The sequence below is a fragment of the Ranitomeya variabilis genome, chromosome 7 (assembly GCF_051348905.1).
Source record: "Ranitomeya variabilis isolate aRanVar5 chromosome 7, aRanVar5.hap1, whole genome shotgun sequence".
NCBI classification, from domain to species: domain Eukaryota; kingdom Metazoa; phylum Chordata; class Amphibia; order Anura; family Dendrobatidae; genus Ranitomeya; species Ranitomeya variabilis.
In genome coordinates, this window is record NC_135238.1 from 115,674,713 (window position 1) to 115,691,875 (window position 17,163).

General features: G+C 47.8%; 1 protein-coding gene across 10 annotated transcripts in view; it reads right to left on the reverse strand.

Annotated features, from left to right (window-relative positions):
* Nucleotides 1-17,163, reverse strand: part of GULP1 (GULP PTB domain containing engulfment adaptor 1) — a 1,809,167-nt gene that overhangs the window by 546,770 nt on the left and 1,245,234 nt on the right. For all 10 annotated transcript variants that reach the window (XM_077275671.1, XM_077275676.1, XM_077275674.1 and 7 more), the window contains one exon: nucleotides 2,951-3,067. In XM_077275671.1, coding sequence (XP_077131786.1) covers nucleotides 2,951-3,067 — 117 coding nt within the window. The remainder of the gene's footprint in view (nucleotides 1-2,950; nucleotides 3,068-17,163) is intronic.

Genomic DNA, 17,163 nt, shown 5'->3' on the forward strand with positions numbered 1-17,163 from the left:
TTGAGAATAGGGTTGGGATTAGGGTTAGGGGTGTGTCAGGGTTAGGGGTGTGGTTAGGGTTACCGTTGGGATTAGGGTTAGGGGTGTGTTGGGATTAGGGTTTCAGTTATAATTTGGGGGTTTCCACTGTTTAGGCACATCAGGGGCTCTCCAAACGCAACATGGCGTCACATCTCAATTCCAGTCAATTTTGCATTGAAAAGTCAAATGGCGTTCCTTCGCTTCTGAGCTCTGCCATGCGCCCAAACAGTGGTTTACCCCCACATATAGGGTATCGCCGTACTTAGGACAAATTGTACAACAAAGTTTGGGGTCCATTTTCTCCTGTTACCCTTGGTCAAATAAAACAAATTGGAGCTGAAGTAAATTTTTTGAGAAAAAAAGTTAAATGTTCATTTTTATTTAAACATTCCAAAAATGCCTGTGAAACACCTGAAGGGTTAATAAACTTCATGAATGTTTTTTTGAGCACCTTGAGGGGTACAGTTTTTACAAAGGTGTCACACTTGATTATTTTCTATCATATAGATGCCTCAAAATAACTTCAAATGAGATGTGGTCCCCCCAAAAAAATGGTGTTGTAAAAATGAGAAATTGCTGGTCAACTTTTAACCCTTATAACTCCCTAACAAAAAAAAAATTGGTTCCAAAATTGTGCTGATGTAAAGTAGACATGTGTGAAATGTTACTTATTAAGTATTTTGTGTGACATATCTCTGTGATTTAATTGCATAAAAATTCAAAGTTGGAAAATTGCAAAATTTTCAAAATTTTCTCCAAATTTCCATTTTTTTCACAAATAAACGCAGGTAATATCAAAGAAATTGTAACGCTATCATGAAGTACAATATATCATGAAAAACAATGTCAGAATCACCAGGATCTGTTGAAGCATTCCAGAGTTATAACCTCATAAAGGGACAGTGGTCAGAAATGTAAAAATTGGCCTGGTCATTAACGTGCAAACCACCCTTGGGGGTAAAGGGGTTAAAAAAGTAGGGTTTCTTCTATTTTTAATAACCAAATCATTTAAACCTGACAGCTATGGGCTGTCATCTTTACCAACTCAGCTGTCAGCTTTATCCTGCCTGATTATCAAGAACAGAAAGGTCCTGTGTCATTTTCTTAAATTATTTAAACAAATAATTTTAAAAAATGGGGATGCCCTTCGTTTTTGACAACCAGCCATGCTAAAGCAAACAGCTGGGGGTTGGTACTCTCAGACTGGTAAGGGGCCAAGGATATTTGCACCATCCAGCCTAAAAATAGCAGCCCACAGCTGCCCCAGAAAGGGCACTTTACCCAGCTCATCCCACATTCCCTGGTGCCGTGGCAAGTGGGGTAATAGTTGTGGAGTTGATATCAGCTGTTTTATGGCCGCCGACATCAAGCCCACAGGTTAGTAATGGAGAGGTATCTATAAGTTGCCCCCATTACTAACCCCATAGTTAGATTGCAAAAAAGACACAGCCAGAATAAAATCATTTAATTGAAATAATGACACAGACTCCTGTCATCTGACAGAGTGATAGGCATCCGCTGCTCTCTGACTGGTGGTAATGAACTTGCTGCCGATCAGAGCCTGTGTTTGCAGCACTGTCATGCAGATGATAGCATTTCAAACAACAGATGTTCGGGCTCCCCATTCATCTGAATGGAGTCTTGGTTCAGGTTCTGGTACCCAAACAAAATTTGTTTTAAATGTTCCACTGGACACGAACATCTATGGGTTTGCCCAACACTATTCCTTAGTTGCAACTTCTTCGTTAGTTGAACTAACTTGCTCCAACTTTGAAATGCGTAGAAAATAAACCACTTGATCTTACCATCATTGTTCTCTGTTTTCTTGTATCTACATCGGTAGCATGGACTATCGCTCTCATTTTCCTACCCATTGATTGCCATAACAGGATTCCCTTTATGACAGTGCTGAAGCAGATGATTTATCATGAGTTCTCCTTTGTGGGTTTACTCAACCCCTGATGAGTGAGCAGTTCCTCAAATCATCTAACACCTTATTTCTCCCTTAGATATAGGCGCATTGTGCTTCATGTCCCCTTTACCTCTATCAATGAGGGTCCGACAATCAGCAGTCTAGCTGTCTACCTGTTTGAAAAGGCTGCTACTCTAGTGTGTAGTATTACTCCATTCGCTTCAGTTCATACAATAAACGGTCGTTAAAAGAAGATTTTTTTTAGACTGAATTTGAGCACGGCAGCGTTATTGAAATCCGAAGCATGTCAATTCATCCATCATTTTCACAGCATTATTTCACCCATAGAAAGAGAGCAATGAGAACGTAAAAATACTGCAAAAATTAAGCTAAAAAGTTTTGGTGAATGTTTGCTCCATTTTTGCTTCATTTTTGGTGATTAAAACTAACCTTAATAAATATGCACAATGAAAGTAACACGAGTATTCCGCATTAAAACATGCAGCTAAAAATGCTGCAAAAATACAGAGAAATTGCAGCAAAACCTGTGTTTTCAACACAGCATTTTTACTGCCAAGAGATCCTCGTTTGACTGCAGAAAAAAGGCAGCAAAACGCTGCGTGAGAACATAGCCTAACTGTGTATAATGGGGATAAAAAAAAGAGCAAGGAGCCGCACCAACAGCTGGTTTATGTCACCTGCACACACTTATTCTATGTCCTCATCATGGGTAAATGCCCATGCAGATATCGGGTGCTCTCCATGAAAAAATCCAAACTTGAAGTACAACAGTCTATTAGAAAATGCGAGCACTCACCATTCACTAAAATCCACTTCTTTATTATGACATGTAGTCAAAAGGCAGGACAAATCAGGGAACAAACGTGATTCCACAAGACGACGGCCGTTTCGCGCTGCTGCGCTTCCACGGGTCTTGATCACATTTTCTAATAGACTGTTGCACTAACTGTGTATACAGTTCTTATATAGATCAAGCACTGACATCACTGGACTTACCCTTTTTTGCAAGTTAGCGATTTGCTTTCTTGTTTCAACATCTTTTCCTCCCGATTCAAGGAACTTTCTATATGCTAGATCGAAGGCTTGTCCAATTGTTAATGTTATCTCTTCAGCCTTAATAAAACAGAGATCAGTTTACAAATTGTTTACAGAACTTGGGTCCTCTTTATGTTCTTTTGTTTTAATAGCTTAAAAAATACTTTAAAAAAAGGATTGTTGCATGTTAATAGTACTGCAAATGGAACACCTGCCAGGGCCATGGGGTACTCGGTACCGGGTCTGGTACTTAAAGGGATGTGTCACAGCAGCGGTGACCAGCTCCGTGGTCCTGGATGCCCAAACTAAAAGGACGGTTTTTAAAGGGGTTTTTGAAATAATAAAAGTTTGTGAGGCCACCTGTGGTGCTCGGTCAATGGTGACCGACGCTGCTTAAAGGAGTCCTCTGGGGTTATGTTATGGCAGCAGGGATGGTATGGCTTCCCACGGGTGAAGCTGGGTCCCCAGGGCTCCCGGTGTGTTTGGTAAGGATGGTGCAGTGCCAGAAAATAAACGGAGGGCACAGGGTTGTAGTCTCTTTACCTGATTAATTCAGGCAGTCACAGTCCAGGGTACCGGATCACAGGTACAGGTATGGTCTGGCTGGCTTGGAAGCAAATCTGGAATCCCTCTTACCAGGTGAGGTTGGAAGCCTTCCCTCTAGCGCTGTGATGTTGTAGTCCCTTCCTGCCTTAGGCCTCACACAAGGTCCTCATGTTTTCTCTCTTTCCCTCTTGTTGGTAGGACACTACCCGTACCGAGGTAGCTCGAGCCTTTTTACAGGATGTCTATCATGACTTGGGCTCTATGTGCTACTGTGTCCTTGGGCGTTAATGGTGGACAGGCAACTTGTAGTGATGAGCGAATGTACTCGTTACTTGGGTTTTCCCGAGTACGCTCGGGTGACCTTCGAGTATTTATGACTGCTCGGAGATTTAGTTTTCATCGCTGCAGCTGAATGATTTACAGCTACTAGCCTGCTTGATTACATGTGGGGATTCCCTAGCAACCAGGCAACCCCCACATGTACTTAGGCTGGCTAGTAGCTGTAAATCATTCAGCTGCCGCAATGAAAACTAAATCTCCGAGCAGTTACAAATACTTGGAGGTCACCCGAGCGTGCTTGGGAAAATCCGAGCAACGAGTACACTCGCTCATCACTAGTAACTTGCAATCTGCTGTCCGCCGGTTTCTGCCATGGGGCATAGAGTTACTCCCACAACCTTGGTCTTCTGGCTACCGGTATCTGCGCTCAGCATGGAGAAAGCCCAGTCGCAGCTTCTCTCTCCAGCTCTTCACTCGCCTTTGCTCCTTTTCTTCCCTCACGCTCTCTACAACTTATTCCATCCTTCTCTCTCTCCCTTCCAGGAGTTGCAGCACCTCACGTGGCTGCATGGCCCCTTCAGCCTTCCTGACTCTCTCGGTCTCTCTCGCAGACTGACTGCCTGACCTTCCCTCCAGCCACAATATATATAGGGGAGCCACCCATAAGCTGGATCAGAGCTCCCCCTTCTGGCCTGGAGTAAGAACATGTTGCATGTTTGTGAATACCTGATAAAAGGAATCCTTCCTCGCTTCCAAGCATGACATCACTCTCTACGTGAGGAAAGCAATGCCACTGTAAAACCAGGAACCTGGGGTGTTACACTACCCCTGTTAAATCCAGTACTCCCAGACAGGGAAAACACAAACAACAACAATTGGTTAGAAAAAGACATACAAAATTTTACAATGCATGTAAACAGGTTAATAAACTTTTGCTTCCCTTTATGGGAGGTGATAATGCTTTAACGTTGCAAAACTTTACTACAAGGTAAAATATAACTTTTCAAAAATAGAACTTTCTTATGATACTAAACATTAAATATTAAATATGAAATGACAATTACCCTATCTTTTACTAACACTTCTTACGCTAAAGTGCATAACATCAACTTTACCACAAATATAAAACTCTTACTGTAATACTAAATATTACCAGTGCATTTATTAGCTAACTTCTCTAGCAATACTAAACACTATCACTTTAATACAGAGCAAACAGTTTTCAAGTACTTCCATAACATTTTCATTCAATAAATTGGACCCGTTCGTAAACCCCCAACGTAGGTCTTGGGCATGCTGCAAGACATAACTGGCCTCCTCTTTGGACCGTTTCTTTGGCTACGCCAAATGGGTTTTTTTTCAGGTCCTTGAACAAATATAAACTTTTTAAGGCAACATCAATAAACAGTTTCTTTAATGGTTCCATGTAAAACCAGTAGAAAGCACCTAAAGAGGTGCTAACTATTTACAGGACAGTTCTGATCATGCCTAGTTCATGATTCTGCAGTTCTTTAAACTGGAACAACAAGAACATAACCCAACCGGGTTATCTTAGCTCTTTTCAGTGATATTTCAGTTACTCTCTTAATCTGATTGCTTCCACGGTAGCACCTGGACGCTGCTCTCTCTCATGCTGGGTTCCAATCCGATTCCTGGAATAATGAAAATTTGGTTCGTTCCCACTATAAGGGTCTGAGTGCTCCTGCACTGTGTCTCCACATCAGTTTAGGTAGCCCATGAACACACTGTAGGCTGCACTACTTGCAGGTGGCTTAGGTCTTATTGATTTTGGTGCTACTGACTTGTCAGGACTGGCAGCTGTCGTTTTGCATTTTCTAACATTGAGAGCGTACCAGCCTTTTCCACCCCAGTGACGGGTTTAGGTTACACGATCCTCTGAGTAGAGATCCCTATCCGGGTGTCCCTCCAGAAGGTGAAACTCAACATCACGTCGGGTGACAAAAACTTCCACCAACAGTCCTGGCTCTTTAAAAAAGCCCCAACTCTTTTTAAGGTGAAAGGCTTCTATACCGCCCTGTCTCCATGGGCTCCTGTCTGAATGTTTGGCCTTACGGGCCTGAGTTTTGGCCCACAGATTGTGCTCCTCTATGGCCCTACGCTGGGCTTCATTCTCCTCACTTTTCTTTCTCCATTTTAACTCTAACCGTTGTCCGTTCTCCTTCCAGCTGAGGACATTTATATGGAACCCCTATGGATAGGCCTCCCCAGGGAAGCCGATCGAGTCTGTCCCCAAATTGGTCCACTGAAACACAACTTCCTCTGCGCTCACCTCCAGTGGTGTGCCAGTGGGTTTCAGCGGAGCTCTCATGAGCCCCTCCATACTGGATAACTGGTCCCAGGCAATGTTGTAATGACTCCAACAAGGTCAGGGGGGCTGATGGTGCTGGGAGTAGACCTACCAATGTCTCTTCGGTCTGCAGAGTGGTATTGTTGGTGGCCGCGGTAAGGTCAGTCACTGGAGCGGGGTCAGTAGCTGGAGCAGGAGCTGTCGTTGGAGTGGGGTCAGTCACTGGGGCAGGGTCGTTCTCCATACCTGCTTCAGATGTGATCCCTCCGGTGCCCGTCTGCTCTGCTGATGAGGCCATGGACACTGATCGCAGGACAGGCTGCGGCTCCTCCAATGCGGTCTTTCTGCGCAGGGCCGCCTTCCATTTCTTTACCGCGGTCAGCTCCGTGCTCAGGAGCTGGCATCTCAGCTCCTCCATTTGTGCTCCCAGGAGTTCCAGATCCTCAAGTGTCAGTAGGTCCAGGTCCTCCTCCTATAGTCTGGGACAGCCCTCGGCTGCTTCTCCACCCTCTGGGTGGCCACTAGTCTCCATCTTTTCCTCTGGGTCCACGGATGCACACACGCGCTGCTCCTGCTCTGTTCTCCGTGGGCGGGTCTTCTTCTTCTGGTTCCCGCCATAACAGATCAGGAGGCGGACCTCCCTGGCCAATGGATATGTCCTCTTTGTATAATAACACTTGAAGGGGTGTTCATGATTTTCACGCCAAACAGCTAGACTCCACCCACGATGGCTCACTTTTCTTCTCCTGTGCCCCTCATTGCGCTGTATTGGTGGCAGTTTTGGCGGCAATTAGCAATTTAGCAGTCTCTCAATAAAGCATAGTCTCTGAGGCACACAAGACCCATTTAAATGGGTCAGTCCATCCTGTCCGTGATGCCAAGGTGGAACGCCCGCCAGGGTCGTTGGGTACTCGGTAAGGGATGTGTAACGGCGGCGGCGACCCAGTTCATGGCCCTGGGCGCCCAAATTAAAGGGACAGTTTTTAAAGGGGTTTGTGGAATAAGTTTGTGATGCCCCACCTGTGGTACTCGGTCAAGGATGACCGATGCTGCTTAAAGGGATCCTCTGGGGTGATGTTATAGCGGCAGGGATGGTATGGTTTCCCACAGGTGAAGCTGGGTCCCTAGGGCCCCTGGTGTGTTTGGTACGGATGGTGCAGTGCTGGAAAATAAACGGATTACACAGGGATGCAGTCTCTTTACTTGGTTTTCTGAAGAATTCAGGCAGCCACAGTGTAGGGTAACGGATCATAGGTACAAGTATGGTCCGGTCGGCACGGAAGCGAATCTGGAATCCCTCTTACCAGGTGGGGTTGGAAGCCTTCCCTCTAGTGCTGTAATGTTGTAGTCCCTTGCTGCCTTAGGCCTCACACAAGGTCCTCATGTTTTCTCTCTGTCCCCCTTGTTGGTAGGACACTACCTGTACCACAGGTAGCTCGAGCCTTTTTACAGGATCTCTATCACGACCCGGGCTCTATGTGCTACTGTGTCCTCGGGTGTTAATGGTGGACAGGCAATCTGCTGTCCACCGGTTTCTGCCGTGGGGCATAGAGTTACCCCAACAACCTCGGTCTTCCAGCTACCGGTATCTGCACTCAGTGTGGAGGAAGCCCAGTCACAGCTTCTCTCTCCAGGTTTTCACTCGCCTTTGCTCCTTTTCATGCTCTTTACAGCTTATTCCGTCCTTCTCTCTCTCCCTTCCAGGAGCTGCAGCACCTCACGTGGCTGCACGGCCCCATCAGCCTTCCTGACTCTCTCGGTCTCTCTCACAGACTGACTGCCTGACTTTCCCTCCAGCCAGAATATATATATAGGGGATCAGAGCTCCCCCTTCTGGCCAGGTTGCATGTTTGTGAATACCTAATAAAATGAATCCTTCCTCGCCTCCAAGCATGACATCACTCGTGAGGAAAGCAATGCCACTGTAACAACCAGGAACCTGGGGTGTTACACAAATATTGATGATGAAATTTGTTGTGTGTCTAAAGGGCTGATGATTTGTTAAACATTATAATTGTATGCTCATTTGTTATTGTGATGCCTCCTTTAGGGCTCTTGCACACAACTAAATTTATCAGATGTGTGATATATCTAGTTTTCACGGATAATACCCATGTTATTTTTCACATGTCTGATCTTTTTTGTCGGCATAGTGGTCCGAGGAAAAAAAAAATCATTGAGATGTCTGGTTTTGAGATGTGTGTCTGCTCAAACTTGGCAGTGCAAGTCCATGGGTCCATGAAAAACATCAGATTGCATTTGAGTGGCATCCTAGTGCAGTCCATTTTTCATGGACTGACAGAATGGAGAAGGTGAAGAAACTATTTTATTTTTTTCTGCCCACCTCTGAGAAGAAACAATCCCACTCTGATCAGCCTCTGATAGGAAAAATTTAACTGTTTGTCCCAGATGGAGAGAAAATGGTTGTGTGCAACTAACCTTGGGAAAGGTGCAGACGAATGTGTTTTCGGTCCAAGTGCGATCCAACAAAAGATCAGATCACTCATATCAATCTTATGCTATCGCACCGTGCACATGTTGGATTCTTTCCTTGGACAGAGACTGTCAGAGGAAAACGTTCATGCATGTCCAAGTTTGACATGTTGGGTGATATTAGAGTGCCTGCTAGGGCCGTGAGTTACTTGGGCCGAGTCCGAAGGTTCTTCGGGGGTTGACACAGCAGCTGTGACCCAGTCCATGGCCCTGGACGTCTAATAAAAATGATGATGCAAGGGGAATAAAACTTATAGGGGATTTGTTCGTTACACCACCCGTGGTGTTCGGCAATAAGAAAATGGCCGACGCTGCGATTAAGGTACACTGAGGCGGTTGGTAACGCAGCTGAGATCTTACAGCTCTCCACGGGTAGAGCTAGGCTCTAGGGCAGTTAAAGTGTTAAAGTCAATGATGAACTGTTGTTGTGCAGGGCAGGTGATGCAGTAATAATTCTGAGAACACAGCAGGGTGCAGTTTTCACTCTTTACTCACAGCTGTTAGGTTACAGTCTCCAGCTGGGTGCTGTGTCCTCCAGGTCTTTGGTCCAGCCAGCTCTCAGGTAATTTGGGTGCACTTTTCCAAGACTCCCTTTCTTGTGTACCTTCAAAGGCCGTCTCTCTGTGCTGGCTTCACCCTCCTGCCCTGCGCCTCACAGACAGTGTCCCAAGCCAGCAGCCCCTTGGTCCTGTCGGGTGACCCTCTCCTGGTCCCCTTGATCCTATATGGCTGCCTTTTCAGCGAATGTGTGTGAATCTGGCTGTGGCACATACAGATACCACAGCCTCCGGTTTGCTAGCTGAGACTTGCAGCTCCTCCACCAGTCTGGGCCCAGGCCACTCTGTGACCTAGTCCTTCCACCTGACTATGGTCGGTGTGGATTTGGGCACCACAGGTGGATTCCTCACTTCCCTGGCCCCTAGGACCTCTTCTCTCACTGGAGCTTCTTTCTTCACGTCTGCTCCGATTAACTCCTCCCCACCAACTCACTATGTTCCTTCCAACTGCCTCTCTCTACACCCTCCACCTAGCTACCCCTCCAGCCTGAAATGGGACCCTCGCTCAATAGGGCCCACACAGATCCCCTGGCCAGGATTGGTGTGGTGTTGGATGCTAGTATGTGAGTCCCGGGTAGTGCCCCCTCCTTACCGGAGAGCGGAGTACCACACCTCTGGCTGAAGTGCAGTACCTCTGTGGTGACTGGACCTACAGGGGCGCCACATACCCCCCGTTAAATACAGCATGTCAGTGGGCTGGAACAGGGTAAAACACATGTTAAAAACATGCAAATAATATTTCTGAAATGCATTTCAACAGGTGAAAGAGTCAAGCATGTAACTCTTTCTGCCCTTTATGGGAGGTACTTTGCACCTGAACGTTGCATATAAATAACAGAAACATAAAACAGAACATTACTCTCAATAAAACTTTCAATTAAGTTCAATAGATTGCAGTGAGATCCCGAATCAGGTGTCCTTCTTATCGTTCTCAGTGCAATATGGGGAACCCGTCTCATATGGGCGTGGCTACAGGGCATAGCTGGTCAACTAGTTGGACCACTATTCGGCCACTCCAGACGGTTTTTATTCTTTGGTCTGCTGTAAAATGTACAGTGTCCCACTCACACTCTCAAGGTTTGCTGTAAAACCAACAAGGAGCACATTAAGTGCTAACTTTTTGACAATTAAAATTCTGGCCATTCAACGTTCATGACCACATTGTCTTTAGACTCCACAAGCACTCACTCTAGTCTAACTTGCCTAGTAGTCACTTTCTACTTACTTTTCCAAGGTAGTACTTGGTGCCTGCAACCTTCTGATCGGCGAAGTTCTTTGTCAGGCATCACAGCAGGTAGCTCAAATGGTGCAAGTCCTGCAGCCGGGGTCTGCGTGCCCTGTGTCCACATTGTCATGTTTTCTGGAGCTGCAGGGACTGGTGCAGCATTCAGGATTGAAGCTGTTGGTTGACTTTTTAGCACTGCACCCATTAGAACGGGAACAACACACCCCCATGTACATTTCTTTACATTGAGGGTGTACCACCCGCTTTTCGCCCACATGCTGGGTGTAGGTCACTATGTATAGATCACGATAAGGGTGTCCCTCAAGCAGGTGTGACTCCATGTCCCGGGGGGTTACAAATAGTTCTGAGGTCATCCTGGGCTCCTTGATGAACCCCCAGCCTCTTTTTAAATGGAAGGAGACCACTGTGCCCTTCCTCTGCGGACCTAGCGAATGTGTGTGGATTTGGCTGTGGCACATACAGATACTGCAGCCTCTGGTTTGCTAGCTGAGACTTACAGTTCCTCCACCAGTCTGGGGCCGGTCCCCTCTATGACCTAATCCTTCCACCTGACTATGGTCAGCGTGGATTCAGGTGCCACTGGTGGATTCCTCACATTCATGGCCCCTAGGACCTCTTCTCTCACTGGAACTCCTTTCTTCACTTCTGATCCGATGAACTCTTCCCCATCAACTCACTACTTTCCCTCCAACTGTCTCTCACTCCACCTACACCCTCCACCTAGCTCCCCCTCCAGCCTGAGATGGGGCCATCCCTCAGTAGGGTCTGCTCAGATCCCCTGGCCTGGTGCGGTGTGGTGTTGGATGCTAGTATGTGAGTCCTGGGTAGTGCCCTCTCCTTACCCGAGAGTGAAGTACCACACCTCTGGCTATGGTGCAATACCTCTGTTGCGACTGGACCCTCAGGGGCGCCGCAATATCAGAGTGCAGTCCAAGTTCCACAGACTGACAGAAAGAAGAAGATGGAGATTTTTTTTCCATCTTCTCATCTGAAAGAATTGGATCACACTAAGATCAAACTCTAATTGACCCAATTCTCTCGGATGGAAAGAAAACGGTCACATTCCCCGAACTCTAGGCAAGCATAAAAATAATTCTTGTCAGCACATGTTATCAGAGATACAATGCTGACAATTAAATTGTATAGAGGATGAACGATTGCACGAACATTCATTTCTTCAGATTCTGCTTATTACAGATCCACATACATGGAAGCATACTGTGTAAGCACTGATAGAAAATGAATGCAAACAGATGTATAAAGTACATGCACAGCCCCCAACTGTTGATTGATCAGGCCGACTGTGTAATGTGTATAAGGGGTTCAGGACAGACCCTGACAGCTGATGTCAGGGAGGAGATGGATAGGGCATCTCTAATGTCTGACTGTGACTCACTCTGCTCTTTTTATTAAAAACACATTGCATGCTAGTGTAATGCAGGTGCCTGTATGCAAAGAACAGAGATCACAAGGTGAAAATAGCCAGGGGTTGATATATTGGTATTTTTATACAAAAATAACTTCTGAACAATTAGGGTTATTAGATATGCAATTTAACAAGATAGAGGATCAAAACATGTTACGAACTAGCTAGAAAGTCTCTCAGTACTTAACGTTAGTGGTGCGCCCAGTCTTGGAAGTCACCATGTGAGTTCTCATTTGATTCTCTGGCCCTAGCAGGGTCACTGGGTTTTCCCGCTAGGTAACAAGTCTCTTCCTGATGTAGTCTATTAAAGCTCGCTGAGCCTCCCACGCACTAACCGACCCCCTCCCAACCTGCAATTCTAGTCCCAGATGACCCCGGTCACGATAGGTGATAACTGGAAGTGACACCCCTGCTTAATCACACTGTTATTCTTCTCTCGCAGGTGTGCTTCTCCTTTCGCCACACGGCTCTTCTCGGTTTGACCGTCGGCGGAAGTCTCTCAAGCTCGGGGCAGACAGGACTGGGCCTCAGCTCTTGACAGGCTTAGTCGGACCATGGGAGGCTGGACCAGCACAGGGTGCAGATTATGGCTCTGACCAGCGTAAGCTGTATTCAGGGACAGCGTCGGACTGGAGCACCTTTTGCCCACCAGAGAAAATCATTCTTGGGGCCCACTATGTAGCTACATAGAAATAGATACAAGACCAACAATTGTGCGGTAAAAAGCGCTAATATCAGGGTATAATATAAGGTAGTTCACGTCTTAATTATGTAGCAAGGGTTGGGGTAGCCCCCACACAGAATATAATTTAGCCCCCTCACAGAATATAATTTAGCCCCCTCATAAAATATAATGCAGTCCCCTCTCATAGAATATAATGCAGCACCCCACAAAATATAATGCAACCCCCTCAGGTATAACACAGTCCCCACCATAGAATATAATGTATAATATAATTATAATAATATAATGTAGCACCCTAATAGGGTATAATGCAGCCCCCTCATATAGTATAATGCAACCACCACAGAATATAATGTAGTCAACTGAGAGAATGCAGCCCCACCACAGAATATAATGTAGCCCCCCCATAGAGTATACACATAGTATGATGTAGCCCCCCATAATATAATGTAGTCCCCGGAGAATAATGCAGTCCCCCCACAGAATATAATGTAGCCCCCTCATCTATATATATAATTGTCTAAGGGTTTTTCCGTCTGTCTGTCTGTCTGTCTGTCTGTCTGTCTGTCTGTCTGTCCTGGAAATCCTGCGTCTCTGATTGGTTGAGGCCGCCAGGCCTCGACCAATGAGAGACGGGCACAGCATGGCGACGATGATGTCATAAAGGTTGCCTCGACCAATCAGCGACGGGCACAGTCTGCCGCCAGGCCTCGACCAATCAGCGACGGGCACAGTATCGACATGCATATCTGCATGTCTGTCTGTCTTTCTGTCTGTCTGTCTGTCTGTCCTGGAAATCCCGCCTCTCTGATTGGTCGAGGCCGCCGGGCCTCGACCAATCAGAGACGGGCACAGCATGGCGACGATGATGTCATAATGGAAAACCCGCATCTCTGATGGCGGCCTCGACCAATCAGCGACGGGCACAGTATCGATGTAGATGTCATAATGGTTGCCATGGTGACGATGATGTCATAAAGGTTGCCATTCTGGAAACATCATTATCCGGGACAATCCCGCACAATGAGGGACGGTTGGGAGCTATGCATACTGTATAATGACCGCACATGATGCTGCATACTGTATAATGGCCACACATGATGCTCCATACTGTATAATGACCGCACATGATGCTCCATACTGTATAATGACTGCACATGATGCTCCATACTGTATAATGACTGCACATGATGCTCCATACTGTATAATGTCCGCACATGATGCACATGATGCACATGATGCTGCATGATGCGGGCACAGCATGGCGACGATGATGTCATAATGGAAATCCCGCGTCTCTGATTGGTCGAGGCCGCCAGCGACGGGCACAGTATCGGTCGAGGCAACCTTTATGACATCATCGTCGCCATGGCAACCATTATGACATCTACATCGATACTGTGCCCGTCGCTGATTGGTCGAGGCGAATTTGCGGCAGACTGTGCCCGTCGCTGATTGGTCAAGGCAACTTTGATGACATCATCGTCGCCATGCTGTGCCCGTCACTGATTGGTGACGAGCACAGCATGGCGACGATGATGTCATAAAGGTTGCCTCGACCAATCAGCGACGGGCACAGCATGGCGACGATGATGTCATAAAGGTTGCCTCGACCAATCAGCGACGGACACAGTCTGCTGCGAATTCGCCTCGACCAATCAGCGACGGGCACAGTATCGACGTAGATGTCATAATGGTTGCCATGGCGACGATGATGTCATAAAGATTGCCTCGACCAATCAGCGACGGGCACAGTCTGCCGCGAATTCTGGAATCATCATTGTCCATATACTGCGGGGACATGCATATTCTAGAATACTTGATGCTTTAGAATCAGGCCACAGTCTAGTAAAGTATAATGCAGCCCCTCTCCACCCCCATCATTGTCCTCATCGCCACCTCCATCATTGCCTTCTCCCCCACCACCCCTATCATTCTCCCCCACCACCTCCATCACTGCCCATTCCACCACCAGCATCATTGCCTCCTCCTTCACCATCATTGTCCATTTCATCACCTCCATCATCACCTCTATCATTGCCTCCCCCACCACCATCATTGCCCATCACCTCCATCATTGCCTCCTCCACCACCATTGCCCATTTCATTACCTCCATCACTGCCTCCTACCACCACCATTGCCCATTTCATCACCTCCATCATTGCCTCCCACCACCACCATTGCCCATCACCTCCATCATTGCCTCCCCCCACCACCATCATTGCCCATCACCTCCATCATTGCCTCCCCCACCACCATTGCCCATTTCATCACCTCCATCATTGCCTCCCACCACCTCCATCATTGCCTCCCACCACCATCATTGCCCATCACCTCCATCATTGCCTCCCCCACCATCATTGCCTCCCCTCACCCTCATTGCCCATCACCTTCATCATTTCCTCCCTCAACATGATTGCCCATCACCTCCATCATTGTCTCCCCCACCATCATTGCCCATCACTTCCATCATTGCCTCCCCTCACCTCCATCATTGCTTCCCCACCACCACCACCATTGCCCATCACCTCCATCATTGCCTCCCCCCACCACCACCATTGCCCATCACCTCCATCATTGCCTCCCCACCATCATTGCCTATCACCTCCATCATTGCCTCCCCCACCATCATTGCCTCCCCTCACCCTCATTGCCCATCACCTCCATCATTCCCTCCCTCACTACGATTGCCCATCACCTCCATCATTGTCTCCCCCACCATCATTGCCCATCACTTCCATCATTGCCTCCCCTCACCTCCATCATAGCCTCCCCACCACCACCATCATTGCCCATCACCTCCATCATTGTCTTCCCCCCACCATCATTGCCCATCACCTCGATCATTGTCTCCCCCCACCAATATCATTGTCCTTCACCACACACACACAGCTTACCGCAGCAGCAGCTCATCACACACACTCTCACACTCACACACACTCTCTCACACACTCACTCTCACACACACACCACAGCTCACCTCACCTCCCCGCAGCAGCAGCTCATTCCAGCAGCCTCTTCCTCGCTGGATTCCTGGAAGCTTTCTGACTGAGACAGCAGCACGCTGGATGATGACGTCATCCAGCTGGGCTGTCTCAGACAGGAAGCAGCATGCCGGGAGGTGAGCTGCTCTGTGAGTCTGTGTGCCTGCATGTGTGTATGTATGTGGTGCGGTGCTGTGTGTGTGTGTGTGCAGTACTTTGTGAGTGTGTGTGGTGCGGCTTTACATGCGGGCAGTGTTAGCTGCACCCTGCGGCTAATGCTGCCCGCTATTAAAGAAAAATGGTATTCACACCTCACCATGCCCATAGGGGCGTGGGGAAGCATGAATATTGATTTGGCTTTAGCAGCGGGGACAGGATCCTGTCTCCAGCTGCTGCTACTTGCACAGGGCGGGGCCCCTTGACTCAGGGCCCCATAGCCACTGGCAAGGGGCCCCTGGAGTAGTGGGGGCCCTAGGCAGCTGCTGGCCAGTATGCCAGCAGGTGTCAGTGCCTGGACCACCGGAGAATCACGATGGTCTCAGTGATGTCTGTAGAGCACGTCTGCCCTTTTCTCTTCCCTAGGCCAAATCTCCTCTTGGTTTGGTGAGCAGGGTTTTTATATCAGGGAACTTCTTACAGAGGGTCTCCTGATCTGTCCAGCACACAAAGTCCTGCAGATCTTCCAGCACACTTTGGTTCCAATTTATTTCAGCTGGCTAACAGATGGCAGTCTCTCTGTTACGCTAGGGGGGGCAAAAGACAAGAGTGGACCCACTGGACCGTAATACCGAACCTCCCTCGAGCGAGCGAACCAGATTGGACAACCCCTGTACAGGGATAGTTAGGGAGCAAGCTCGAAGGTAACTAGTACTACGGATGCCAGGACCAGGGATTGGCTCCAGAGGAGAAGATAGAAAATAACGAGGGAGAGAACACAAGGAGACGTGGGGAAGAACCACGGAAACAGTAGCAGCAGGATAGGGAGCTCCTAGGATGAGGAGAAACGGAACACAGGGCAGGAAGGCAGGAAACCAGGACTAGACGGAGTAAGCAATGGACCTGAGTGCAGAGCCAAAACACAGAGGAACTCTGGTAAGATTAACTTAACAATCAGGCACCTTCACAAAGGAAGGGCGGCCTGAAATACTAAGTGGCTGCTTCCTATTGGCCCAGCAATGCTGCCGGGTCAGGTCGTAGCCAGGGATGAAGTGGAGTGTGCACGCGCCCGGTCCCTAAGGAGAAGATGGGAGGAGACCGGGTGCATGACAGGCAGCAGAGGGGAGGCGTGCCAACGCGCACGCAGAGACACATGCCGGGACCCGGACCAGGAAGGAGCCGGGAGTGACGCGGGAGCGCCGGCTGAAGAGAAGGGTGAAGCGGTGACCGTGGCGCCGACAGGGGTGAGTATAGATGTAACATTACCCCCTCTCTTAAATCCTCCCCTACCCCTCTTGGACAAAAATCTCTTAAGAATATGAGGTGCATTAATGTTCTCCTGAGGTTCCCAAGATCTCTCCTCGGGCCCAAACCCTTTCCAATCAATTAAGAAGAAGGTTTTGTCCCTGACCTTTTTGGAAGCTAAAATATCTTTTACCTCAAAAATATCTGCACTGACCGGGAGAGGAGAAGAGTCGGAAGTAGGATGAAAA